Consider the following 27541-nt stretch of genomic DNA (forward strand, 5'->3'; position numbering starts at 1 on the left):
ACCAGCAGAGTCCCAAACCCACACAGCTCACAACTACTCCAAACTGTCCAGAACATTGAGAGATTCAAAATCAGATGCTTTGATTACCTTGTAGGAGGAACAAGTTCCTTCAGACAAACCTTTTACCAGCAATTCTCTCCACACTGGAGCTGTATTTGGTGCCAGGTACTACAACTAATCTCTCCCTCAGAGTAAAAACACTTCAAACAACAAAAAATAGACCATTTTTACTATTTATTCTGTACAAAAAACACCTTTAGAAAATCCAAAATTATATATACAACCTGTGTCTATGCAAAACCAGCTACAGAGGCAAATTAAGACTTCAGCTTTTATTGTGGATTTTTTTTTCCAGCAGGCTTCACTGATGAAATTTTGTATCTATTCACATGGCTGACTGATTTCACCACAACAGGGAATTTTTTCCATCTTGTGGTACCACTTTTAGTCCACCAGAGTAAAATGTCAACAGCTGCTTTAATTGACCTTGAAAACCCCATCTTGTTTGTGCTTCAGAATTTGTTTAAACTTGCCATAGGTCTGTTGCCACACACAGAAAGACAGGAAATATTTTGACAGCGATGCTTGACATGCTTCGTTTAAGAAGAAAAACATGTTTACTAATGATCTCTCTCTTTTAAACTTCTGTATTTCTGGAGATTTCATCATTGGGATTTAGGCTTGTAAAGATAAAAGCCCCTAAAAATAGGATGTTAATCCTGGCACAAACACCCTTGTCAGAAATGTTTCTTTATTGAGACTGAGCTTTGTTAACAAAACTCGCAGCGGGACAGTAACTCCATACCACGAGAGGCCTGGCAGCTGTGGGCTTGCTCAGGCATTTCCCTGCAGGCTCAGACAGCAAAACCAGTTCTTACACTTTTCTTCAAGACATTCCAGTACCTGAATACTGAAACAGAGGATGGGTGACACTTCCACTTCAGGCTTCTCATGTTTACACATATAATTTTAACAAAACATTCCTCCAACATCAAAATAATTTCTTACTAATCATCTGACAGCACTGGCCCAAGTGTCATTTGTGGGGAGACTTGGAAGAACCCATCCTGGAGGGATACAGCTTCCTTCAGGGTGATCAGCTGGCACCAAGTATTGATCCCATTCGTGCCTTTAAAAGACAGAGAGTTGTATGAGATGGTAAGAGTCTGGTCAGATTTACTGTATACTCACAGAGGTATTCTTACATGTTGGTCAATACATAAACCATTTCCAACTGTACTCTGAAAATTGATTTTCAAATCACAGACGTGAAAAATGAATGCATTGTTATATGAAACGGAATGGTTAGGCACAGAAGTGCACTCTGCCTCACAAAGACATCTATTGGAATCACCTCCATCAAGTGAGAAGCCTGATAGTAGCTGAAAAAAACACAGGGCAATTCTCTGCACAACCATATTTGGACATTGAACCAAAAAGAACAATCATTTTATCATCTCAACAATCAACATTTGTCATCTCTGGTAATAAAGACTTTGGCTTTACCTGATCTGGATTAGAGCTGCTACAGAATGCTCAGCTTGTAAGTAATAGTCTCTGAAGGGCTGCAGTAGGTGGGCTAGAGGAAATTCAGCTGTTAAAACACAAACACAGGAACAGTTTGATGAACCAGAACGACTTTCCATTCTAGAAAGTCTTGGAAGTCCCGTATTTGCCAACACATTTGCTGCTCCCCAGCTATACCTTGAAATCACATCCCTGTATAATATATTAAGGACTATTTACATGTGATGATCTTAAAGGTCTTTTCCAACCTAACTGTTTCTATAATTCTACGTTTTATACATCTCCTCACCCTTACCAGAACTGTCAAAGGCAAGTGAGGACTAGCAAAACTTTTTCTATCTCCATCCTCTGAACAAGGGGAACATATAAGACACTGAATCTTCACAGGTTACCTGAGTCACACTAAACAAATCATCACATTAATCTATCTGTTGGGTGCTGGATTTTCAGTCTATTCTGTTTAATCTCACTTTAGTCTCATCTACAACCTCTTCTTGAAAAATATAATAGAAACAGCTTGAGGTGCACTGCAGTTTATGCTGAAGAGCTGAAAGTTCTTCTTATACCACGTGTTAACATCATGCTTTATCCCACCTTTTCCTCAGACCACAGATTACTGCAGTGGTTGACTTCTCTCAGCTGTTTTTGTGCCAACACTTTAAACCCAGTGCCTATGAGACTGCAGTGTGGAAAACTGCTGTTAAAGTATGGCATGCAGAATTTACCTGGATCTCCAAATAGCTTAGAATCAATTTTAAGTTTCTGCTGTAGTAGTTTTTCCCTTTCCTTCTTCTGTTTCTTTTCCATTTCTCTCTTCCTTTCCTCCTCCTGCTCTCCCTCCAACATAACTCGTAGTGCTCTCTCCTCAGCTTCATACAGCTCTGTGCGCTTTTTGAGCAATGTTTTGAGACTCTCCACTTGAGTTTCAAAGGCTTCATCTGCTGAGGGGGGTGGACAAACACCTACACAGAGAGAGAATTAATTTTACATTTTCGAATTCAGAAAGGGCTGTTATCATCAGGAAAAAAATCTCAGAGGAACATGAGCTTAGCCTTGCTAGCAACAGCTTTACTGGAATAATTCTTCTGTCAAGACAGCTTGGAAAGGTCCACACACAACCACTGTAATCATTTTACAGCTCTTATTGCATAACATTGTAACTAAAACTAACAAACAGAGTTTTCTCAAGCTGCACCTTGCTAGTCAGCACAGGGCACCCACATCACCTTTTTTGCTAGGTATGCAATTAAAATGTTTGGTTAAAATCTCGTGATTAACCTTTCCTGGCAGCAGCCTCTTTCCTCAGCTTCCGAAGCTTTTCTAAGGCGTGCAGGATGTCCACCATCCTCTTTGTGTCTGCTTGTTTCTTCCGTACTTCCGATAAGACACTGTCTGCAGCAGCCTTGAGTTCTTGTTCCTACAAAAGAAAGAAGAAGAAGAGATATGATGTGTGAAATACCCCACATAGACAGGAATGGAATGATGCTTTCAGAAATTTTAGGGCTGGAGAGTGGAATAACTTCCTACTAATGCAGCCACAGCCAAGTGAAGTCAACCACCCAACCTTGGCTTTTTTTTATGAAAAAGCTGAACCTCGACAGACTTCAGGAAACAAAAAGAGAATCATGGAATTGTTTTGGTTGGAAGAGTCCAACCTTCAACCTAAGACCACCATTAAACCATGTCCCAAAGTGCCACATCTATCCCTGGATGGTGATTCCACAACATCCTGGGGCAGCCTATTCCAACGCCTGACCAAAAAAGCAGCCCCTGACCACAGCATGCCAAGTAACTCATGAATTTGGGGCAAATTGCTAATGAATTAATAAATCCTGATAACCTCTAACCACAGAAATCTAGGAAAAACACTAACAAGCATAAACCATCCAAATTTTGCAGCTTGGCAATCAAAGACATGCCACAGTCCAGACACACAATTTCTCCCAGCAGCTGTTCTGTGCCATGTCAGTGACAGAACAAGCACCAGCAGAAGGGCAGCTCTTCAGTCAACACAAACATTGGCGTTTGAGCAACCTGGTCTAGCAGGTGTCCCTTCCCATGACAAGAGTTGGAACAGGATGACCTTTAAGGTCCCTTCCAACCTAAACCATTCAATGATTTTGTGACTTTAACAGCACTTCCCAGCAAGCCTAATTTGAGGAGGGTATGCCTTGGAGCTGTTACACTTCTTGGTGAGACCTAAAAGTTTGCCAACAACAAGCGTTACAAGAAAAAAGACAGCAGGCAAGGCTTAGGGTTACTGAAACGATGCTGATGGCCACAGGGTTGCTGTGAGCAGCTCAGGGCAGGCTGACATCTTGGGACCAGGGAGGAAGATCTCCAAACACAACCCAGAGATTAGAAACAACTTAAACCCTAACTGTCAAGGCTTAGGACATGAATATGGCAAAACTGAAACGGCCACCAAGGCTTTTAAAGACTATGGGCTGTGGGCCTCTGACAGAGTGTGTCTCCAAGCAAGCAAACCCATGTGGCACCTACTGAACCGCAGGGACCAAAGGCAAGTGCAAGGCAGGAACAGCCAGCTGCAAGCTCGTTACGGGCAGGTCTCCCTCGGCCCCACGACGCTGCCTTAAGCCCCAGAGGGGCGCGCAGGACTTCCCAAGAGGTCACACTACAGCTGGGACAGGCAGAATCTGGCTGCTTGAGGCCGTACCCGGTTCTTCTCTTCCACCTCCTGGATGCACTTGGCCCTCCATTGGTCGATCTTGGCCTCCCGCTCGGCAGCCCGGGCGGCCTCCTCCTCCTTGGCTGCCTTGGCTTCTTGCTTCCTCCGCTGCAGGCGCAGCCTCCTCTTTCTCGCCCTCTCAGTCTTCCTCCGCAGGGTCTCCCGGTAGCCGGGCTCCCTCAGGGGTCGCACTACCTCCTGCAGCTCCAGCCGAACCACCTCCGCCTCCTCCCGCGCCTGGGCCCAGCCGGATTCGTCTCCTTCGGCCTCCCGCTGCCGCAGGGTGCGGCAGAGGGCAGCCAGCCGCGCCACCCGCCCCAGCGCTTCGACCGCCAGCTGCCGGGCGCTGCTGGGGCTGCCGGCGACGGGAGGGGGCGGCGGAGGTGGAGCGGCCCGACGCCGGCCTAGGAACTGCGACAGCCACAGCTCGTCCTGCTGCCGCTGCGCCGCCACCGCCTCCTCCTCAGACAGCGGCCGCGGCGGGAACGGCGGAGCCGCCTGGAAGTAAGGGCTGCCCGGGGGGAAGCGCGGCCCCGCGTCGACATCAGCTCCAGCCGGCGGCAGCAAGAAGGGTGGAGGTGCTGGCGCCGCTACGCCGAAGGGTCCTGGGCGGGCGGCAGGACCAGGGAAAGGCGCGGCGGGCGGCGGAAAGGGGCCGGCCTGCGGCGGGAAAGTCCGAAACGGTGGTGGCGGCGGCGGGAAGCGGCCGGCGAAGGGTGGCGGAGGCTGCGCCATGCTTCCCACCTCTGCCCGCCGCCGCCTCCCGTGCCGCAGCGACGCCTGGCGACCCGGAGGGCACTCACTCTGCCCAGTGCGTCCGGCAGCGCCCCCTAGCGGCGTGGAGGAGCAGCAGGAGACGCAGCTTGCCAAAGCATCTTTGATTTTTCCTAGAAAATCCCTTTTAAAACAACCCTCAAAAGCTCCAAAATTAAACTTTCCGGGATGACGTCAGGGATTACAACTCTCCGCTGCTTGAAGAGTCGATTTGTTTTATTCAAACGCCAGAGGTGTGGTACAAACTGTAGTTACACAGCATTTTGTTTCCTTAAAAACAGTTCTTGGTTACATAATTCCAAACAACTTTCAAAACCAAGTTGTTGAACAGTTTCACCTAAAATGTCAGGTTTGTTTTTTTTTTTTTCCAATCCATTTAAAAAAGGGTTGAAGTAAAGGAGTCAGAATTAAAAGCAATTATATTTCATTCACTCTACAAAAAGGAAAAGTAAGGATGCAGTCACAGATAGTTCACCACAGATTCCCATTGTGAGGGGATGAAGCTTCTCCTAGAAATATCCTCAGCTTCAAATGCAGTTTGATCTGAACCATTAGTGGGTCATCTAACCTGAAATCCTAAGGGAAATATCTGTTGCACCTGACTACAAATGCACATCACACTGCTTCTGGGGAAGAACACAAGTATTACATAAAATTTACATGACAGATTAAAAACAAAAATAGGGTTAACACACTTGCAGTGTCCTTTCCTGTCCTAAAACATCAACTAGCCTGAAAAGAATGAGGAAAGTTTTATTTTAAATAGCTTGAATTCAAATTGTAGGAAGTAAGAGTCAGCAAAACTTAAGTCCACGTATCACTAAAGAACAAAACAAAAGTTGTATGCAATGATTTTAATTCCTGGAACAAAACCATACAGGTCCTTTAGCATTGGTTTGGGGGAGGGGGTTGTTGGTTTGGGGCTGGTTTTCTTTTCTTTTTCTCAGAGAATTTCCTACAAGAATTGAGTTAGTTGTGGTGTAGAACAGAAAAGGGAAGATTGCTTTGCAGTGACTAAAAAACAAAAAGAAAGACACCTCCACAAGATGCAAGACTAGGATTAAGCTTATAACTTAAAGCACTGTCATGTGCACAATTACTACTGATTACATCAAAAATATCATACATTTACTTCATTCATCTCTTAACATTATAAGATAGGTTGGGCAAATACCTGGCACCAAAAAATTGATGCATGATAGTTCCAATATGTTAAACAATATGTGCTATATTAGAACATTAAAAATCTAATGTTGACTTCTTGTCCGAATTCCGATGGCTTACCACTTCCTGGAAATCCTGTTCACCCCTCAGCAATTTGCTGACTTCACCTTCTATCACTGTATTCAAGGTGACTGAAACTTACTCCTGATGGAGAGGTGAAGGAAAGGATATCATTTGATATTGCATTCAAATTCCTGCAAGAAACTAGTGTCACATTTTCTCAGCAGTGTCAAAGTGTGTCCCAGTTTTTCCCAAACCCTGCTGCAACAAGGGTTTCCCCTCCCACTTCCCAAGAATGTAACAAGTCACTCCAGCACCCACCAGCAGAAATCTAACACTGACCTGAAAGTAACCCCCTGTGAGGCATACGAGGAGCTAATAGTTTAATTCACCCTCTACTAATTATTAATCTTGACTTCCCATTTGTAGAGTAACGTTGTTGTAAAATCATACTATTGGCAGCACCCACATTGCTGGCTTAGGGTCTAGAAGGAGCAATCCAGGTGCTGCCAGATCTGCTATACATTAATTGAACAAGTATAATATACAATTCATATTTGAACATTATGCCATCCGAGTCCACACAATGTCCAGCAAATAAATCAAAGTGATGTTGCAATAAAATACAGCATCTGATTTATCTAAGGAAGTTCCTCATCACATATCTGAGAGAGATCCAATGCCTTTAGTATCACCAGAGGCAACCGTAAGGACATAACCCAGAGCATTCTGACAGTGTTTAATGATTTGCAGCATCTGCTTGTCGAGGCCAGCCTTCTTCCTCAACGCCAGAGTCATACTCTTCTTCAGATGAATCTTTAGTGGGAGCCCTATAATTAAAACAAACTGATCAGATACTTGAGAAATGGAGAGAAAGAATGGAAACAGTTTCCATAGCTTCTGGTAAACATTCCTCAGTGACAAGTGCTCTGACCAGCATCCATCTGCTAAATGACCTTCTGGTCTGAAAATGGTGCTGTGATTTATACCACTACCAATATGGAATCTCACGTCTGAAAATCAAGAGCCTACTGAACTCAGTGAAGTAGTCTGATCTAAATAATTTAATGTTTCCAGCAAACAAATGCTGGTGCTCTACAAAACCACCTAAAGCCCACGAGTGCAAGCACAGTGTCCTCCATCCCAACCAGCCCCTCTGAGAGACCAGGTGTGCTGAGCCAAGCTTCAGCATAAACACAGATGAATACAAAGCATGTACCTCAGTGGAGAAAGTCACTCAAACACATTGTCGGGGTAGAAACCCAGCAAGAGCTCCTAAATTTCAGACCTTTTTTTTAAACCTGACCCATTCCCTCTCAACTCCAGCCTTTGTTCACTAAAATTAATACTTTAAGTCCAGTTTGTCCAGTGCTTTCAGTGTTCCATCACATCATTACCACAGTACGATTAAAGTAATGTTAAATAGCTTATTTACAACATTAAATCAAATATTTTAGCAAGAGTTCAGCAAACCAATAGATGTGCCTATGTGACTCTCCAATGCTGCAAGAGCAATGGAGAAGGAAACCGCAGCAGCCTAGAGCTTGCATTAAAAAAAAAAAAAAGCAGTGGTAAGCAGGAGGAAAGAAAAAGTTCTGTTTCACAAATTTCAGCACAGTCACAGTTAAACTTTAGATTTTTACCACTAACATATGATGCTTGGAATTTACTTCTATTTCTACATGTACACACACACACAAAAGGCTTATAGGAACTTCATATACAAGTTTATTTTTAAATGTCTATTTAAAAACTAAAGCAATACAACCCCAAGGTCTCTAGGGCAGAATAGGTACTAATCCAGCTGTGTACAGTATAGAGAGAATCAGATTCTTTTCAGGCTGTGTGCATGGTTTGGTGTTTAGATGCTTGTTCCTAGAGCAAACATCAGAGTACCTGTCTAGCTGTATTACTCCTCTGTTCTGATACCTCTGTTATGGGTTTACCTAATGTATCCTGGCTCTTTTTTGCCTTCTACAACATCTTTGTCAACTTCCACGCATACAATGTCAGAATTGGGCACTTCAAACATAGGCTCCAACAGCAGCTTTTCCTAAAAGGAAATACAATATAGTTAGCAAGTGATTTTTTTTTGGAGCTGGGTTTTCTCAGAAGAACTCTGAACACCTATGGTTTCAGAAAGAGACATCGTGTTCATGTAAGACCCAGAACAGTAGTTTTGACTGAAAACTGTCATGATTATCTCCATACACACCAACACTGGCAGCTTCATTTACTCATTATTAATGAGACTTAACTTACCATTATAGATCGAAGACCTCTTGCACCAGTTTTCCTGTCCAGGGCCAGTCTGGCAATAGCCTTCAATGCATCTTCAGTTACATTTAACTCACACTATAGAGAGAAAATGCTAAGTTTAGTTTATTATTTCAGTTATAACTCAGTGTGTTGGGTGAGACAGTATAAGCATTACTGAAAACAACAAACAATAGAGATTGTTACAGGGCAGAACATTTAAGCCTCATAGGTAAAGACTTCAGCTACATTTTACTCTTGGCTAATGTTACCAGCATTGACTGTCCCTTCTGTACAACAAGTACCTCTACAGGACATGGAGTGGCTCTTGATGCCTATTAGACAAGGTCATGGCTGCTCATTTGAATGTTAACACAAAGAGACCTCAACCACCTCCAAATTACTTTCCCCATAGACACACAGTTATCCAGTCTAAACCAGCCAAGCTTTAATGAGCGGGACTGCTGCTTTTCAGCAATGCACACACTGGGCAAGAAGTGATTTCAACTGATGATTTAGATTGCTTTAACACTGTTTCTAAACAAGAACACTCAAGAGCTGCCAAATAAAAACCTCAAACCTTGTCCATGCTGAAGAGTGCCTGGTACTGAGGAACCACAGCGTTGCGTGGCTCAGTAAGAATCCGTACAAGGGTCTTCTCATCTAGGCTGTGCAGGGGAACCACCACAGGCAAACGTCCCACAAACTCTGGAATCATGCCAAACTCAATGAGATCTCTGGCTTCCACATGACGCAGCAAACGATCCTTTTCTTCAATATCTTCATGTGGATCAGACTCTCCACTGATATTGGCAAGATCAGCTGCTGCTGCAGCTCTTCTGCCTTTTCCCATATTAGATGGTGTGCCAAATCCTAGATACTGCAAAATAAGTGGGGAAAGCTTACAGAATTATAATAGTTAACTTTTATTTACGTAATAAATCATGTTTCATGTGCATGGAAAACCTGGAGTGACTGATTATGTTATTGCTTGGACTGTTAAGTCCAAGATGTTATTTATAGTATCAAGATATTATTTATAGATGCCTTGCACACAATCGGTTTCTTTTAACACTTAATTCCCTCAGTAAGGTATCAGCACATCAAATACGCTCAAGAGGGTCTGGAGGAAGTCATGCAGATGACCTGACAGTTGCAACCCCTCTGCTGTGAGAACAGGCTGAGAATTTGGGCTATTCAGCCTGGAGAAGGCAAGGCTCCAGGGATATCTCATAGCACACTTTCAATACTTTAAGGGGGCCTACAGGAATGATGGGGCAGGGATTCTTTATCAGAGAGTGTAGTGATAGGACAAGGGGTAATGGTTTTAAACTGAAAGAGGGGAGATTTGGATTAGATATTAGGAAGAAATTCTTTACTATGAGGGTAGTGAGACACTAGAACAGGTTTCTCAGAGGAGTTACAGAAGCTTTATCCCTGGAAATACGCAAGGCCAGGCTGGACTACTCAGGGCCTTGAGCAACCTGGTCTAGCAGAAGATGTCTCAGCAAGAATCCTGTCTCCAGACATTAACACACAAGATAGTGAACCACATCACTAAGCATTTTAAGATGGTGATAGCTTTCAGTACCATTTGTTCTAACTACCTAAGTATCACCAGCAAACCTTTGGATATCAATAGGAAAAAGCTTTCTCTCAGTTTCATACTCTGCATACTACAACTGAAAGAAATCCTAATTGCTAGAACTGTTTAATATAATCTGGTTTTAAGACAGCTTTTTAGTTGAAACACAACCTGATGCACTCACTTTTTCATTTTTCCTCCTGCTGATAATTCTGTCAAGGCCATTAAAAGCACCAGAAGCTACAAAGAGGATGTTTGTTGTGTCAACTTGCACCGTTTCTCCGCGTAGTTTACGAGAATTCTTTTCTGGAACGTTTACTATTGTGCCTTCCAGCAGTTTTAGCAAGCCCTAAGATGGAAAGAAACAAGCAATATAAAATTCCATTGTGTAACACCATATGTGAAGGCACACCACACTGTGCTTATTTCCACAGATGTATTTACATTTTTTATTCCCTTATGCCTTGATAGTAACAGTAATTTTCTAAAGAAATCAATTTTCTGTACAAGACAAACAATCCCACTCAAGGAAAGGCAAAAAAATTCCTTTAAATATTATCTCTTCTTGCCTACACTATGCCACAAGCTATTAGAATGCTGTAAAGATGTTCTTTGTGCAGAATGTTTCTATGAAGCAGTCCCAATTTGCTTCTGAGTTTGGGGGTTTTGTTCTGTTTGGGTTTTTTTGGTGAGGATTTTTGGGTTTTTTTGTTTGGTTTTTTTTTTTTGAATGAAGAAAGAGGAAAGATAAGGGTTTCAAAGCTATAATTAAGGAATTGAAGAACTATGCCTCTACACTCCTGTGCTATTTGATATATGATAGGACAATAGTAGACTTGATGGGCTGTTTGCTTATAAAGTAAAACCATTCTAAAGCACTTACTTGTTGAACACCTTCTCCTCCAACATCCCGTAACTGATGAATACCGGGAACACTGCCAATCTTATCTACTTCATCCAGAAAAACAATTCCTGCAGTTACAGAAAACAGACTTAAGAAAGGCCCCATTTAAGAGAAGAAAAAACTTGCATAACCGTCTTCCTGTGTGTAAGACAGCAGAAATCTGTTCTATTTCCACTCTGTAGATTGCAAAAGTGTGTTTAATCTCATCCAGCTATGGATAAGAACAGATACTACAAGATAAGCTTAAAGCTCCTCTCAGGTTTATTATTTCTGATTTAATGTGTTAAAACTCAGCAATTTAAATTACAGCAATACTGTGTTTTAATTACAGCAAATGGTGTTTTCAAAGTTCAAGGCATTCGGATGATAGAAATAGTTTATGGATGAACTTCAGGAGGCACATCAAAGTTTACCTTGCTGAGCTTTTTCAACATTGTAGTTGGCATCTTGCAGGAGTTTTGCAATGACAGATTCAATGTCTTCACCAACATAGCCAGCTTGAGTCAAGGTAGTACAATCACAGATGGCAAAAGGGACATCTAGGCATTTAGCTAGAGTCTGAGCCAGCAAGGTTTTACCTGACAAAACAAAAACTCTGCATTATAATTTCAATGCGTTTCTTTAGAGCACACAACCCCAAATATTTACCACAGGGTCATCATTACTCTTAGTTGACATTCTGAATGTTCATAAATTCATATCAGAATATTTTCCAAGGAGCTCAGTTTTCATTAACTGTGGTTTTTACATTGCCAATGTATTTCTGAATTAGACTAACAGCACAGATTTGAGGCTGCTTGAAATGCATACAGTTATCACAAATGTCACACAATATAAAAACCAAAATACAGGTACTTGCATAGATTAAAGATCAAATAAATCAGTAGTCCTTTGCAGACACTCAGGGTGCAGTGCAAAGTCCAATTGCTCCTGCTTTGAAGTTGAGGAGAAACAGAATTAAAATATTATTTAGTGAATGTTCTCCAAAATAGTCTGAAAAAATGCTTATCCCTTCAGTACAAACACTCTCACTACTTATGAGCACACAAATATAACTTCTCTTTGAACATCCACCCCCCATAACTGCTCTGTCCCAGAGGTGAAACCACACTAACCACAGCACCTTGACTTGCCATCTAAAGCAGAGAAACTTTAAATGTGTCTTGTTTCAGCTTAGTAGAACTTGCAGCTTTTAATCAGTTAGCAAACAACATAGGCACTTGAAAAAGAAAACACATGACCAGACCGACCAGACCTCCTTCCTTTACAAGGCCATTTAGCTCAGCTTGTTACCATGGCATGAAAGCACAAAAATCCCAGTTTGGAATTCAGTTTAGCTTTTTATACACCAAACTGGAATAATCACAAAAAAGGAAATATCACTCATTAACAATCAGTTCTAAGAAAAACCTGATGCCTACAAAACTCATGCAGCTCTGTACCTGATCCAGTTGGTCCAAGCAGCAAAATATTACTTTTTTCAAGTTTTATGTCATCATTGGATGAATCTAATACTTCTCCTCCCCGTTTTTCCTGAGGTATCTGCTGGTTCATTTGTTGCTGCATTGATGCTCCTAAAGCATTTCCATGTGGACTGATTCCAGCAATTTGCAGTAGCTCTGGAAAGAGCAGCAAGAGCACTGTTTGAGCATTGACAAAGTCTGCCATTACCTTAAACACACAAAGCTTGATTCTTTTTGGGTCTGCAAATCTATAATTCTACCTGTACAGATAATTACACAACAGAAATATGGAACAATTATGACAAAAACAGGAGTTCCAATCTTAATTTTGCACAAGCATCTATGAAAATGATTTCCTGTGGTACAGTGCATTATCTAAAAATAGTCCCCTACATTAAAAACGAGAAATTTTCAGTCCCTACAAATTATCTCATTTAAACTGTAATTTTTAATATATTTTTTAACACATCAGAAATAAACCAAAAATGTTCATCTCTGTGGTGAAAGAATACAAGAACTGGTACCTAAAAATTACAACAGCAATGCACAGGTCTACTCTCAAGATTTAAAGGCTTGTCTCAGTTCACAGCTGTTACAGGTTTTGTCTCTACACAGGGATATGGAGCTGGATTTTCTTTCTTTTCAGAGCCCTAGTTTTAATTAATTTGTTGTGTTGAATTTTGAGGACTAAGAAAACTGGTTTGAGAAGGTGTAACTGGGATTACAGATTGATCTACACCAGATTGAAGAAGAAGTTCAATAGTCAGTGAGAGTTCCAGTGGACTGAAAATAAACACAACTGACATCATCCAGACAATAAGAAAAGGTACAAGGTGACAGTGCTTTAAGACTACAACTGCAGAAAACAGTTGCATAACCTCCTTTACTATCTCACTCACATCATATGCTGCATGACACTACTAACATCTCAAATCTAAGTTACAAAAACACATTCTATTTTAGTGTACTAAGAATAATTTAATCAACTTCATAAAAGGTATTTTTACAATTCACTGCTTTCCACTAGAGTAAAATCCTAGTCACCTTGATGCCATCGATTAAATTTAATTACAGAAGAAAAACAAACAGAATTTTCACCAGCAATTCAAGCTAGTGGTCAACGGAGACTATCCTACATTGACAGAGTAGATATTGCAGAGGAGGACATGAGGGGAGAGATCACTTACTTGTAAATCTGTACTCATCCTCCCGTCTTCTGATTTCTAATTCTAAGAGAGAGGATGAAAACAGTAATAAAAAAATAAGTTTATAAAAAAGCTTATAAATTCTCTACCTCTTGCCCTCTTCTGAATATATCTCAGCAGTGCATATGAATTTCTAACAAGGACTCCCCACATGAATTAGTTTTTATTGCTGTCAAAATTAACCCCAAACCCAATTTATATGCTTTCAAAGTAACAGCAAGCTTTCTGCTGTCTAAAACAGTAACTATTGTCTCTGATCAGATTTTCATTTAAAAGCCACCTATAGAAAGAGGCAAAAAAGCTACAACGTTAACTTTGTTTTGAAAAGGCTTCTTTAAACTCTCCCATTGAGTGTTAAAATGTAAGAGCACCCCTTTCAAAGCAGTGTCCATTACAAATGTTTACTGCCAGTCCTTCTGGCTGTACACCATTTTATCTTCCTGGAAAGGATCAGGAACTTCTCTGTGCCAGGTATACAACTGTTCTCCTACCATTACCAGAACACTGCTACTAATGTTTCCCCCATCACTTAAAATACTTTCTAACATAAATCCAAAGAACAAAGATTTTTTTTGCTCAGTGTAGTATCTATTGCAAGACAGAACAAAACACCTTTAAAAAAAATAAAAAAAAAAATCAAGGTACACTTTGATTCAGAGACAGCAACTTAATCCTACTTCTAAAAATAAATTAGATCAACATAGCTCCACACTTACTCAGTAGCAAAAGTACTGCCAAGAGTAACTCCATCTACACCTGCTAGATATGGAACAATACTATGGTGACCAACACACTGCCAACAAGTGAGGTTAGAAAGCTAGCTATTTGCCAAATCCACCACGCAAAATATTGTCTTTGTGATCTGCATTGTTGCTTGCAGATTAAGCAGCAGATTTACTGCTAAGCAGTAAATAAGATTTGAAAGGAAAGTTTAGGAGGCTTGTATAAAGTTAGACACCTACTAACATAGGTCAGGAGCAAAAGCTAACCATGTAACATGGCAAACAATAGCCCAGCATCACAAACCTTCTGGATTGCTTTTACATCACACAAGTCTAAAAATTAAATTTAATAGAAATTATTTTAGCTCATTCCAACTACAGAACAGCTCATGTTAAGGTAAAACCTTTCTCAGGTTAAAATCAGAGCCCTGAAATGGTTAAGTTTTATTTGACCAGGCAAGTACCAACCACCATACCAACCTCTTGGTGTTAGAGAAGTCTGCTTTTCAACTTCTGCTTGCTGTCTCAGGTTAGCTGGGATATTATTGTAGATTCTCTTGTAATGATTGTACACAGCAACCGAAAGCACCTTCTTGGCAAAACACTGACCAACAACATATTTGTCGAGGTAGTTATAAATCTGAAAAATAACTTCATTTTAGTAACAGCAGCAAAGAAGTGAGAAGAGAACATTGTGCCAAAGATGGACTTTCATCTAAACCAACCACTGCAGAACTCAGAAACAGAAACCCAACATCTAAAACACAGAATATATTCCTGATGACAAGTTTACATAAAACCAGTCATATTGTGTATCTGTTCTCCCCTACTAATATTTAAACCCATTGTCACTTTTCACCCAAAATTGTAAGAGGAACAGAAATTACAAGAATGGTTAATGTCTTACAAGTCCTTATCTAGGAACTATACAGAGCTTCAGAAATCATTACTGTCCACTAGGAACTAAGAAGCACAATAAACTATGTGGGAGAGGTAAATCAAATGACTTAGGATGGGTCATCACCAAAAGCTGACCAAGCCCAGTTCTCACACAGAAGCACGGCAAATAAAAGGTTCTGCAGCTCCAGAAAGAGGCTAGTAATACTACACTGCAGAATACAAAGTCATAGCAGGACATAAAGGCACTACAGGTGGCGAGAGCTGAAGTTACCCTCAGAGTGACAAGGAGAAGATGGATGAAGGTACTGGACTACAACCATAAGACAAAGCCAGAGAAAAACAAACCCAACTGTTTTTACTGGATCTAGTTGCTCCCTGTATCAGTGTTGTACCAGGTCACGTAGCTCTCAAAGGTTTAATCTTGATCTAATCCTCTTTCTCTGTGGTGCTCTGTCACATTGGACCACTATATACACCTGATGCAGATCAAGCAGTAAACCATTTCACCCTGCTCTAACACAAGGAAACCCTGGGGTGGAATTAAGATCCATACCTTCTTCGGTGGAGGTGGCGGCTTCTGCTGGAATGCCAATTTCACAGCTTCTGCTGCTGACTCAGGCTCTTTAATGATGCTCTTTTTCGTGTCTGCCTCTGACAGGACCACAAAGAAATGATGACACTTTTCACACTTCACGAAACGGGTGGAAGCTGCAGAAAAGGGTAGAGCAGAAGTTCGACAAGAACTGCTAAAGCAGTACTCATGTATAAGTTTGTCACACACGAGACAAGCAGCTGTAAGGCAGCACAGCCACCTCTGTGTTTACACAACACTTCCCCTTCCTTCACCTCAGCAGCTTTCATAGCAATTATCAGGCTACGAAGTGTCACATGGGGAATACAATTTGCCCAAGAAGTCTCAACACAGAGCAGCAATCAGACAAGAGATTAAAAAGCAAAAATCTGTCTCAGTAGCACTGTACCTGGAATAGGAAAGTTTGTATCTCAGAGCAATGCAAAGTTAATGAGGGCTTCTAACTGTGCAGGAGTCGTTCCTAACTCTCAAACCAGCAGATAACCCCCGTGGTTAGGGACAGACAACTTTGAAGTGGAGGGATGTAAAATGCAATCACAAAGACAGAATGCAGCAGCTTCAGGAAAGGACAGCTGTTGCAGCTCCCAGTCACTGCATCCCACTGGCTGTGGAACACCATGGAACATGCTTAAGTCACCTAAGCACAGAGCATGGAGCATAGACGGGTCACACAAAGGGCTCATCCCAACAAGAGGCAGCTGTGGTATGCAACAAATGATCAGGGCTTTGATGTTTTGCAAGTTCTTTTGCTTATTTATTTTTATTGTCAAGAGCAGAACAAATTTCTTTCAAATTCCACAACTCAAACCCTCCCACAGCTGGGTTTGTGAACTGTGTTTCAAGAAATTGTGTTATCTGCAAAGACTGGATTCAGAAGCCTGCAAACCAGACAGCAAAGGAAAATAAATGTGCAATTCAAAATAGCTCTTTTCTGACCATATTACTATGTTACTAAACACAAATAATGTGCAACAGGACTGATCAAAGAATAGCTTGAGTTGGAAAGGACCTTAAAGATCGAGTTCCAACCCCCCTATCATGGGCAATGACACTTTCCACTAGACCAGGCTGCACAAAGCTTCATCCAGGATTTAAATATACTAGTAAATATATTAAATTAAAAGCAAAGTAAATGTAGCAAAACACCCATATGAAAAACTTCAATGCCAAAACTTCTGAAATCACAGAAAGCTTTTATAGAATGGCTTGAACACTATGGTACCAACTGACTTCAGAACAGCCTCTAGCAACAAACAAGCTGTGTATTTATAACTTGTTGTTGCCTCCTGTAGTGCTGGCATCAGCGAAAGAGGAGTGGGTGTTTGTTTGAATATTACACACAGCTTGTGAGTGGCTAAGTAAGACCAGCAGATTAAGAATGTAGTACATTACACTGTGACCATGACAGCTTTATTAACTCTACTCCAAAGAAAATTTGTGTAACAGCTGGAAAGTCCTGCTGGCAGCCTTCCAAATTACTGTTATCTGCCTGACGGGAACATGATGGAGATGCACTTGCATGCACACTTCTTACATAACTCTTCTTTAGCAACAACATTGTAGGCAAAAAAACTCAACCTTTCTCCCAGTTACCACTCAAAACATCTGATATTCATGCCATGAGGCTGTCAGTCCTTCTTTATGCATTGCTACTACTCAGCTTTATTTAGAAGGAGTTGTCATAAGAATACTTGTCTCTTTTACAGATCCATGGGAATGGTTTAAAAAAGAAAAATGGCAAACAAAGCAGGCTATCAGAATGTCCCCTCTGCCCTGCCCTGGTGAGGTCACATGCCTAAGAGGGCGTCCTATCAATGGTGATCAATAGCTAGCAGGGGGAAGGGTGAGGTGGGGAGGATGTGACCATGCTTTGCAGTGGTGCCCAGGGATAGGACAAAGGGCAATGGGCAAAAACTACAACCCAGGAGATTCCATCCAAACATGATGAAAGCTTCTTTGCAATGAGGGTGCTGGAGCCCTGGATCAGGCTGCCCAGGAAGGTTGTGGAACCCCCTTCTCTGGAAAGATTCCAAGCCCAGTTGGACATTATCATCTTGGGCAAGCTGCTGTGGGTGACCCTGCTTTAGTAAGGGGGCTGAACTACATGACCTCCAGAGGTCCCTTCCGACCCCAACCATGATGGGATCAGGCAATTCTGCAATACTATTGTGCATTTTAAACACATTTCACTGGAAAAAAATTATTGTGCAGAGTACACTTTTATCAATAACTCCAAGCAGCACACAGAAAGGCAATTAGAGAGCTTCCTAACTCTCAGCAGGACCAATAGCACTTGTGGTTAGAGAGAAACTTTGATGTATGGGGTGCCTTGGAGAGGAGACAGTTATCAAAACACAGCTGTGAAACGGGCCAGTTTCTATCTTCTACACAGCAATGTGGGAAAAAGGATCAATATGAGTTTTAACAGAACAAAAGTAAAAAAAAAAAGAAGTTTGCTCTGAAAAGCAAGGAAACCAAGTTCAAGTACTATTTCCTTAAAACTGCAACTTTGCAATTCTTAAATACTGGCCTGTTTTCTTGTGTGCTTTTAGCACCACATAAAAGCACAGCAAAGAGCCTTCGTGCCAAATTACCTCACTAAGACCTCTGCAAATATTTACTGTGTGGTAAAATGCAGGTCAATGGTTTTGGTTCAGGCATTTGCAAAGAGGTCTCTACAGTCCATAGGAGCTGAATTTCCAAAGTGAAAGGTTGGGTTTGTACAACACACACAGGAAGCCAAACAACAACAAGGTTAATCTTAAACACAGTTGCAGGGTTGAGATAATGGGCTACTACTAAACTGCTCTAAGGTGAAAAGACATCAGAAAAATGAGCAGGGAAGCTTCTTGCTTATTAAATGTGTACAGTGTCAGGGAAGTCTTGCTTTGGGGTATGGAGCCAACCTGATGGCATCAGGTTGAGACAAAGCAGCTCCTGGATAAGGCTTCTTATGTCAATCAGCTTTGCAGCTATTGGATTTCACTCTACATCCCAGGCTCATACCTTATTTCACTGATCACAAGCCTCTCCTTTCCTTACAGAGGTTCACAACAAAAAACAATACAGGAACTGCTGCGAAATTGTGTCACAGCAAAATTCCTTTGGGTTTGTGTCATATTCTTCCTTAATTGTTAATTACTGGAAAACCATTGCCAAGCAAATCCTTGTGCAAGATTTGCAGATACAAAGTCAAGCCCCATTAATAAACTCCACAGACTCCAACCAGTCTGTCACACTGCCACTCAATGGCAATTAATTTGCTAATAAATGTGGCTTTTATTTAGTATTTTGTTGCCCTATTTCTCTCAAACTGACTGAAAATCCCACTGTTTAAAAACTGAAATGCTCATTGCATGTTTTCCTTTGCCTTTAGATATTTATTTAGGGCTCTGAAGTTCAGCAGTTCAAAGAATTCATCATTTTTCCTGACAAAGCAACACTGAAGGCTTATCTGGAAAATCAAGTTATGGTATGTATAGTGTAACCTGCAATCTGTTCATTTGGGGCAGAACAGAAGAGATTTTTTAAAAAGAAAACAAAACTAATAATTGAGATAATTAAAACATAGCTCTTTGTTTTCCTATCACTTTATAGTCTACAGTGTGGCTGGGAAACAACATACTCAAATTAACAGATTAAACCAGAAGGACACAGGTCCAGAGAAAACTTGACCATGATTCACAGGAATTTCTGTGAACTCAAAACCATTGTAATCTTTGGTTTAAGTTACCAATTAACAGAAAACTGAAGATTGCTGTCTTCAAGATTAATAAAAGTCACTAAATTATGCTTCTGCCTTCCTGGGATGCACAGTGATTGTTCCACTCTGGGGCAATGTTTGAATTGTGCTTCCAGATAAAAGCACAAATTCCAGTAATAAGAAGTAAACACACCAGTGAAGTGACAGTTTCAAAATGTCTGTCTACTCATGAATCATCTGGTAAGAAGGTAAATGAGGGTGAAAATCCTCCCACTGTTTTCAACCACACCTAGGCCAGGGAGAGGCCAACATATTGCAGACAACACAAGATTCTAGTTCTAACAACTTGTGCCAGACTTGTCAGAAAACCTTGTTGCCTGTAGTTTCTTTTTCACAGAAATAAGCTTTTTTGTTTGTTGGTATAGCAGCTGAGGCCTGATCCTTTTATCTAACAAATACATTGCTGCTATAGTGTTCTCTTGGTTCATAATATTCTATCTTTTTTATTATTCTACATGAGCAGTGAGTAACAGCACATCTGCTCATTCTTCTCACCAGCTGCTCAACAAGTTTATACTGACCTTGTCTTAAGCTTCTTAGCTCACAAGTCTGATTATGACTTGATACTTCCTCCCTGAGCCCTATCAGCTAACAATGGCTTTCTGACTTTTTAGACGGGTCTCATTAGCACTGAAATAAGGAGAAATACCTCCAAGTCTGATACAAACTAGAGCATAATTGGCGTTAATTTCAGAATCCCAGCTGGGTTTGTGTTGGAAGGGACCTTTACAGGTCATCTTGTCCAACTTCCCTGCAGTCAGCAGGGACATCTGCAATCAGAGCAAGTTGCTCAGAGCCCCAGCCAACCTGACCTGGAACAGTTCCAGAGATGGGGCATCTACCACCTCTCTGAGGAGACAGTGGCCCAGGTTGTCCACTCTCAGCACAACAAATTTCTTCCTTCTATCTAGTCTAAATCTCCCTCTTTTAAACTCATCATCCCTTCTCATGTTGCAACAGGCCCTGCTAAAAGGTCTGCCCCATCTTTCTGATGTACCCTTTAAGTACTGAAAGAAGGTCTCCCTGGAGCCTTCTCTTCTCCAGAGTGAACAACCCCAACTCTCTCAGCCTGGCCTCACAGCAGAGCGGGTCCAGCCCTCCCATCATTGCTGTGGCCTCCTCTGGCCCTGCTCCAACATGCCCATGTCTCTCCTGTGCTGAGGACTCCACAGCTGGACCCAGCACTGCAGGTGGGGTCTCAGCAGAGTGGAGGGGCAGAATCCCTTCCCCTTGACCTGTTGCCCACGCTGCTGGGAATGCAGCCTAGGACACGGTTGGCTTCCAGGCTGTAAAGCGTGCATTGCCAGCTCATGTCCAGCTTTTCATCTATCAGCACCCCCAAGTCCTTCTCAGCAGAGCTACTCTCAAGCCTTCATCCTCCAGCCTGTACAGATACCAAGGACTGCCCTGACCCGGGTGGAGGACCTTGCACTTGGCCTTGTTGAATCTCATGATGTACACATACACCCACTTCTCAAGACTGGCCATGTCCCTCTCAATGACATCCCATCCCTCAGCATTGTCAACCACACCACTCTGCTTGGTGCCATCTGCAAACTTGCTGAGGGTGTGCTCGATCCCACTAGGTTACTGACGAAGATATTAAACAGCACTGGTTCTAGTATAGACCCCGAAGGTAGCACTTTGGGCTGCACTTCCATAAAAGTAGCTTTTGCTGCTGGACACCAGGTGTCTGACACACTTTGGATTTCCTGTTTGGATTTTTGGAATGTATTAAGGGATCTGACTTTGCCATGGGAGACTATTCTGAGCAAGCCATCTGTCATATACCAATTCCTCTGCTGGATAATCTCTTTGGTTATAGTACAGGCAGGATCAAAGTTTTATTATACAGTAAACAAAGGGCAGACATCACAAAACATAGATAAACATGCATTTTAATTACTCTCAGTAGTTAAAGTGTGATTTGGGTTTTGGGTTTTTTTTGGTTGTTTGATTTTAGTTTTTAAATCTGAGCATCCTTTGCACTGCATAAAACACAATACACTACTTCACAACTGCATATTGACAGCTGTGGTCCAAATTCCACTACCACAGCCTGCTCTAGTTTACACAGTAAACTAGACAAATGTATCCACAGATAATCCATGCTTACACCAACATGGCCAAACCAAGTGTAACAAGCATTTTGATGCTGTATTAATTAGACTGAAACACACATCTGCATCTATTTAAAGAAAGTATTCAATGAAACTTACACACAAAGGTCTCCACATGTGTGCACAAGTCACCACACTTCGGGCAGCGCAGCTGGTTCCCTCCTTTCCCAGAGTTTCCAGAGCTTGATTTTTTACCACCCCCTTCACTGACAGACTTCTGAAAAGATATTTTCAGACAATTAGCCCCAAACAATGGAGTCATTACATCAGGTATTTAGCAGCGCTTATGGAATCCTGCCATGTCAACATTGCAATAGCTGAATGACAAAATAACTACTGACAAGGCTTCTTAAAGGCTTCAGTAAGTTAGAAAAGCAAGATATAAACATTTTTAAGCGTATACATATCTGCATTTCTCAGGTCTGCCCACTTGGAATACCTCTTCTATAGGTATTCCATAAACATTGGAACTGCTCAACTGGGATGCTCAGTAACAAGCTAAAACACATCAAGAATGTTTTAATAATATATTTCAATGTAATTTATTATAACTCCAGAGAACAAGAAAAATCTTACTTAGAGAGCAATTTCACTATCACAGCTGTGTTGAGTCTAAAGGTTTCTGAAGCTAAAACTCATGTCCTTGATGGATATAGTTTTGCTGGCAGTTGGCTGTAGGACACATAAGGCCTATAAAACAAGCATATCAAACTGCTTGAAAATATTTTCTTTTACTTCTAAGGCAGAGTTCCCTGCCAAAGATCTACTTGTCTGTCTTCATGCTGTCCTGCTTAGTGATGTTCAAGGTTAGCATTATTTAAATCTATATCTGTTCTCTGTCTTTGTACTTTTATAAAAGCGATCACACTTTAGGAAACAGCAAAGATCTCTTCCCTTTTCAAAGGCAGTTCCTCATTCCTTTTAAACCTTGCTCACCTACTCGTTTCTCCTTGCAACCCTTCTAAAAGCTTTACAATTTTTATCTTCCTTCTTTCTTTTTAAAAGAAGTTTAAGTTGAACCCTCAGAACACACCTGTGTCACCTGGAGAGTTCCTCAGGCATCACGCCACACCATACTAGGACAGTTATTGGCTGTGAACTCTCAAAATCTCATTTGCCGACTAAAGAGCAGTTTTACCCTCAGGTAATCATTTATCTGAAGAAGCTGTTTATTAACTATAATTATAGAAAACCTAGGAGGAAAACAGATTACTAACAATAAAGCTCGTCTCCTCATGAACTTGACTTGCTTAATACAGTTGCAGAATCAGTGCTGAAACAACCATTTTTAAATGTACTTTAACTTTCAGCAGCCCACTTGGGAGCAGCAGGCTTTTGAAGGAGAACAGTTCTGATTGCTACTTTTCCCTGAGATCCTCAAACCTGTTGTGGATTTATAAGATTCTACAAAGTTTCAAGCGTTCCTTTATGCTAAGATCTATACAACTGGGAAAAGCATTATGCGATGCTTTAGTTCCATCTGCTACTAAGCTCATTTTCATTCCTCTGCCAGTTGTAGCAATTTGAAGGATCAGAAATGGCAACAGTTAGCAACAGATTTCAAGAGGGTTAATTTTAACTAAGGAAAAAATCCACTAAAAACATTTGAGAAATGTTTTTATAAACTACTGAAAAAAACCTCATGTTGTGGAGATTACCTTGTTTCCGTCTCCAGAACCCTCCTTGCTTGCACCATCCTTTGAAGCAAAGTACGCTGGTGTTTCTGAAAAGTTTCTGAGAGGAATTCGTCGTAGGGAACAAGTTTCAAAAGTCCCAAGTTTTCCTAAAACAGGGATGCGTGTACGACCACAAGTAATACCTAAAAATAAACATGAAAACATGACACTTAAACATTAAAAGTACTCCAGTTCTAATGCCAAAGCTCTAAGGTTTCAACAACAGAACTCAATCAACTCTGAACACCCAGTTTCAGCTATCCAAAAGAATTTCTCTTCACCACTATGTTTATCTCCCAAAAGCTGCCTGGATTGTCCAGAAGAGACCCAAAAGTAATTCCAGGTCTTCTAACATCAGGCAATCAAGAGTATTACAAAAGAGATAACATCTCAGTTATGAAATTGATTGCCAGAATAAATAAATGGAATCAACATCCAGCAGTTATAGTGAAAGAATTCCATGATTCTAATTCAGCCCCCAAAGTGAAAAAGAGAACTTTGAAATATCGCCTTTTTATGCAAAAATCACCCAAGAAGTATCTCAGAGTCATAGACTGTACATCTGGACTGGGCTTTACCCTGTGAACTCCACTCAAAAACAGTTTCCAAGGATTTTAGGGACTGCTTGACAAAAGTTGTCGTGAGGAAAACTGAAAGGTAGTGTCCTATCTGGCAAGTGCTGACAGACACACACAAATTCAGTCTGATCTTCAACTTTGTTGAAATAACTTACTGCCAACAGGACCAAAACATCTGCAAGAAACTAACCAGCCTCTTCCTCCTCTTGCAACAGTGGGTAGGATTACATTTCATGACTAGGTATGATGTGAATCAGCATATGTCATGCTTGTGATTTAAACATCTCTCACTGCTCATTTAAAGTGGCAAATTTCTCACTTGCTGTCTGGTTTTGAGAAGAACTCTGTGACTTACAGACAGAATAGCTGTATCAGCAAATTGTTGCTATACCACATGGGTTTACTGTTAGAGATGAAAGAATTCTAGAGAAAACTTCAAAACACTTCTAGAAATTGAATAAAACCAGCAAGAATTGAGAGAGGAGTAGAGTTCATTTGCTTAGAAAGAGGTAACAATGACAATGAGGAGCTGGAATCTTAGTTGAGAGAAAATTCACCTTGCTACTGTAACAGGATAACAAAAAGGCTTCTGCAAAGTCACAACCAAGACCACAGTCTCAAGATTCTAAGATTTTTTTTTTAATTGATTCATATGCTGCTTAAGATTCCTGGACTTGAAGATGATCTGCAGTTACTTGTAACACAACTAAAACTGTCATCCTTTAAAAAAGCTACCATGGCATTACTCCTGTCTATAAACATGAGGGAGGAATAATGATCAATGTGCTTTCCAATTTTAAATTCCTCTGCTGTGTGCCACTGCAGCACGGCAAGACACTTCAGATTCCACAGGATAAACCATGGAAATACCACAGTAAACAAAAATACTGGCTCACTTTCACAAGTAGTTGTGTTGCCAACTGAATCTGCAGAGCACTCTGATGACTACGTGCACAGGAGTGCGTTCATCAGCAGGGAATAAGCTGTGGTGAGCATTTACAATGCCAATAGCTGTTCTGCATTAATTCCCTGTCTTCAGGGCTTATTCATCACAGATGGCTCCTTCACCAAGATTTGGTTTACCATTTCAAAAGGGAACTGAGAAAACACTCCTTAACAAAAATCAAAACCCAAACCACCTGGTCAGAACCTGAAGTCACAACTTTCCTGCAATACAGGGAGATTTGGCCCGTGGATAAAGGATGAAGCACTAACAGAGAAACATGTTACCACTAAGCACCGCACCCGGTAAAAGATCACCAATTGTAATTCAGGAAGTCCCTACAACACTGGAAATGCAACAAAAGCTCTATTGTATGAAGAAACTATCACAGTGTCAAGTGCTGCGCTGGTAAGTGCCACATTGTGCCCATATACTGATCAGAAATACTGCAGCTGTGGGGCTTCACCTTCAGAACTTAGCTGGACACTGGTCACAGATCCAGGCCAGCCAGCAGCCATTACACCTGCACTTCTACTGCTGCCAAATCTACTGTTAGCCTGCCAGCCTCTGAGGAACATCAAATGCACCCTGCTGCATGTGGTGAACTCTAAATGGTGTAGAAGGACTAAACTAGGGGGAAAAAAATATTGTCCTACTGCTGCATCAGCTTGTGGCTAAACATAAGCCTCATTCCTGCACTTATCATGAGGTCTGAGTGGCATTGTTTTGGACAAAGTATCATTGTACAATTTAAGAACAAAGCAGTAAGAAAGTTAAGGCTGCTACTTTGTTGCATGAATAAACCCAGGGGCAGACTTTCAGGAGAAATCAACATTCCATCCCCAAGCCTGGCAACTTCCTATGCATAATCCTGATATTGATAAATGCTCAAATACACAGCTGCTGGTCAGCACAGCAGTGTTTCCTCACACACACAGCCAGCAGTCAGTGCTTGGGTGGGGTTCTGAAGGAGTACAACTAAAGGACATGTATCTCACATGAAAATATTGATAGCAGCAATGGCATTGATTCAGCAAATAGATTAGTGTGTTAGGAATCCACAGGAGGCTCCTTTACACCTTATTAGCCTTTTATTGATACTTAAGGAAAGAAATACCAACTTTTGGGCCAAGCTTCATCAATATCTTGGCAGAATCTAGTGCCCAAGGAAGTGACAGGGCCAAAGAGAAGTTTCCTCCCTGTCCCACACAACACTTGATCAACTAAACCGATCCATCTGCTCTACATACTCTTTAAGTTTGCACCAATTAGAATTAGCAAAGTATCTCGCAGAAAAGAATCTGCTACAACAAAAACACACCAAAAAGGTAATTTTTAAAAGAACTTTCATTAGAAGGTGATGTATAAGCAATCTTATTATGCTATATCTGTGTTTTAGTTTAATTTGTCCTTTTGTACATCCATTTTAAATCTTAGTTCTAACAAAAAAATACAAATGCAGAAAAGGAAAATTCTGAAGTTGATTCAGAATGTTACTTGCTTTAAAGTTTATTGTTTCAGTGGGTTGACATGAGGCCAGACAGGGTGGAGTTGAAAGTACTTATTTAAGTCTTTCATCACAGGTGACATCAGACATGGAAATGCAAAGTAAACTGCACCTATTTAACTCACCTCACATACGTAATTAATCACCTCAGACTGGTCAGGCTGTTGCTGGGAATATCATCATTCAAAATACTGTTGCAAATGTAGCAGTAGTACATTTTCAGCACAGTTTGGAGGTGGTCTGCCTTCCACCAAAAGTAGCATACGGTATGTCATCTCTTACTATCCTCAAAATCACCAGGAAAGGGAGAAAAGTACTAAAAAGTAATAGCTTCCCTCCCAGTAAGTGGTTTGCACAGCCTCACTCTTCCAAGTTTCAAACAAATCACTGTTTTGCTAACTGAGCACAAGTCTTCATGAGAAATATTTCAAGCAAAGGTTGCAAACAAGGCAGGATTTTAATCAATGTGATAATTAAGTTCATTTAGTAGCAGTACAGGGTAACACACACTGTACAACTGCTGCTGAAAATCACTCCCACTGAAATAAACTCTGTTCTCGCATTACATTTCCCAAAAGATACTCCAGTGCGGGCTAATTTTCCAGAACTTCACACCATGTAATACCGACCCCCCAGGGTGAGACTAGCAGAAGATTAATAGAGAAAAGAAAAAGAAAAGGCCGAAGCAGCCACCCTTGCCAAACCGAAGCCCTTATCGCAGCGCTGCAGCACGGAACAACCCAGGCCCCGCGGGAAGGCTCCGTCTCTCGGCCCCAGGGAGCGCGGCTGCTCCCAGCTGACACCGCTTCGTCGGTGACCCGGCGGGCCCCGCTCCCAGGCCCCCCAAGTAGAGCCGGACTGGAAGGGCGGAGAGAGCTGACAGCCGGCTGGCGGCAGCAGGGAACAGAATTAGCCCTCAAGGAGGCGGCAAGAGTAGCGGAAGGGGCCACCGCGCTCCGGCCCAGTGAGGGCCCCAGAGGGCCCAGCCCCACCGGAGAGCAGCGTCAGGCCGGACCGCGGCGAGGGGAGAGGACGGCGGTTACCTCTCCGCGCAGAGGGCAGCGTGGAGCCCAGAAGGCGGGCAGCAGCGGCGCAACTGTGGCAGGCGGACAT

General features: G+C 41.6%; 2 protein-coding genes across 3 annotated transcripts; both read right to left on the reverse strand.

Annotated features, from left to right (window-relative positions):
• Positions 1-257: 257 nt before the first annotated feature.
• Positions 258-4951, reverse strand: PDCD7 (programmed cell death 7). The gene is made up of 5 exons (XM_054388059.1): positions 4205-4951; positions 2806-2944; positions 2253-2489; positions 1507-1594; positions 258-1129 (listed from the first exon to the last, which is right to left on the reverse strand). The coding sequence occupies exons 1-5, from the start codon at positions 4949-4951 to the stop codon at positions 1012-1014; spliced, it is 1329 nt and encodes a 442-aa protein (XP_054244034.1). The 3' UTR covers positions 258-1011.
• Positions 4952-5172: 221 nt separating this feature from the next.
• On the reverse strand, positions 5173-27541 carry CLPX (caseinolytic mitochondrial matrix peptidase chaperone subunit X). 2 transcript variants are annotated; one of them, XM_054388392.1, is made up of 14 exons: positions 27472-27541; positions 23383-23543; positions 21824-21941; positions 15803-15957; positions 14830-14989; positions 13610-13651; positions 12402-12578; positions 11373-11537; positions 10939-11027; positions 10240-10404; positions 9051-9350; positions 8477-8569; positions 8161-8267; positions 5173-7044 (listed from the first exon to the last, which is right to left on the reverse strand). In XM_054388392.1, exons 1-14 carry the CDS (start codon positions 27539-27541, stop codon positions 6954-6956), a joined length of 1893 nt encoding a protein of 630 aa, XP_054244367.1. In that variant the 3' UTR covers positions 5173-6953. The 2 variants fall into 2 exon arrangements, with proteins under 2 accessions (XP_054244367.1, XP_054244368.1); XM_054388393.1 differs by lacking the exon at positions 13610-13651.

Source organism: Indicator indicator, chromosome 16 (assembly GCF_027791375.1).
Source record: "Indicator indicator isolate 239-I01 chromosome 16, UM_Iind_1.1, whole genome shotgun sequence".
NCBI classification, from domain to species: Eukaryota; Metazoa; Chordata; class Aves; order Piciformes; family Indicatoridae; genus Indicator; species Indicator indicator.

What these genes read in the sequence shown, in the direction of transcription:
- PDCD7 (XM_054388059.1), bottom strand. Translation starts at nt 4,951, where the DNA reads ATGGCGCAGCCTCCGCCACCCTTCGCCGGCCGCTTCCCGCCGCCGCCA. An exon ending in AGGTGGAAGAGAAGAACCGG is followed by an intron (nt 2,945 to 4,204) that starts GTACGGCCTCAA and finishes TTTCTTTTGTAG; the next exon opens with GAACAAGAACTCAAGGCTGC. An exon ending in GCAGCTCTAATCCAGATCAG is followed by an intron (nt 1,130 to 1,506) that starts GTAAAGCCAAAG and finishes TGTCTTTTAAAG; the next exon opens with GCACGAATGGGATCAATACT.
- CLPX (XM_054388392.1), bottom strand. Translation starts at nt 27,541, where the DNA reads ATGTCCGCCTGCCACAGTTGCGCCGCTGCTGCCCGCCTTCTGGGCTCC. An exon ending in GGATGAGTACAGATTTACAA is followed by an intron (nt 12,579 to 13,609) that starts GTAAGTGATCTC and finishes TGCTCTTTCCAG; the next exon opens with AGCTACTGCAAATTGCTGGA. An exon ending in AAAGAGCCAGGATACATTAG is followed by an intron (nt 7,045 to 8,160) that starts GTAAACCCATAA and finishes TTTTAATTATAG; the next exon opens with GGCTCCCACTAAAGATTCAT.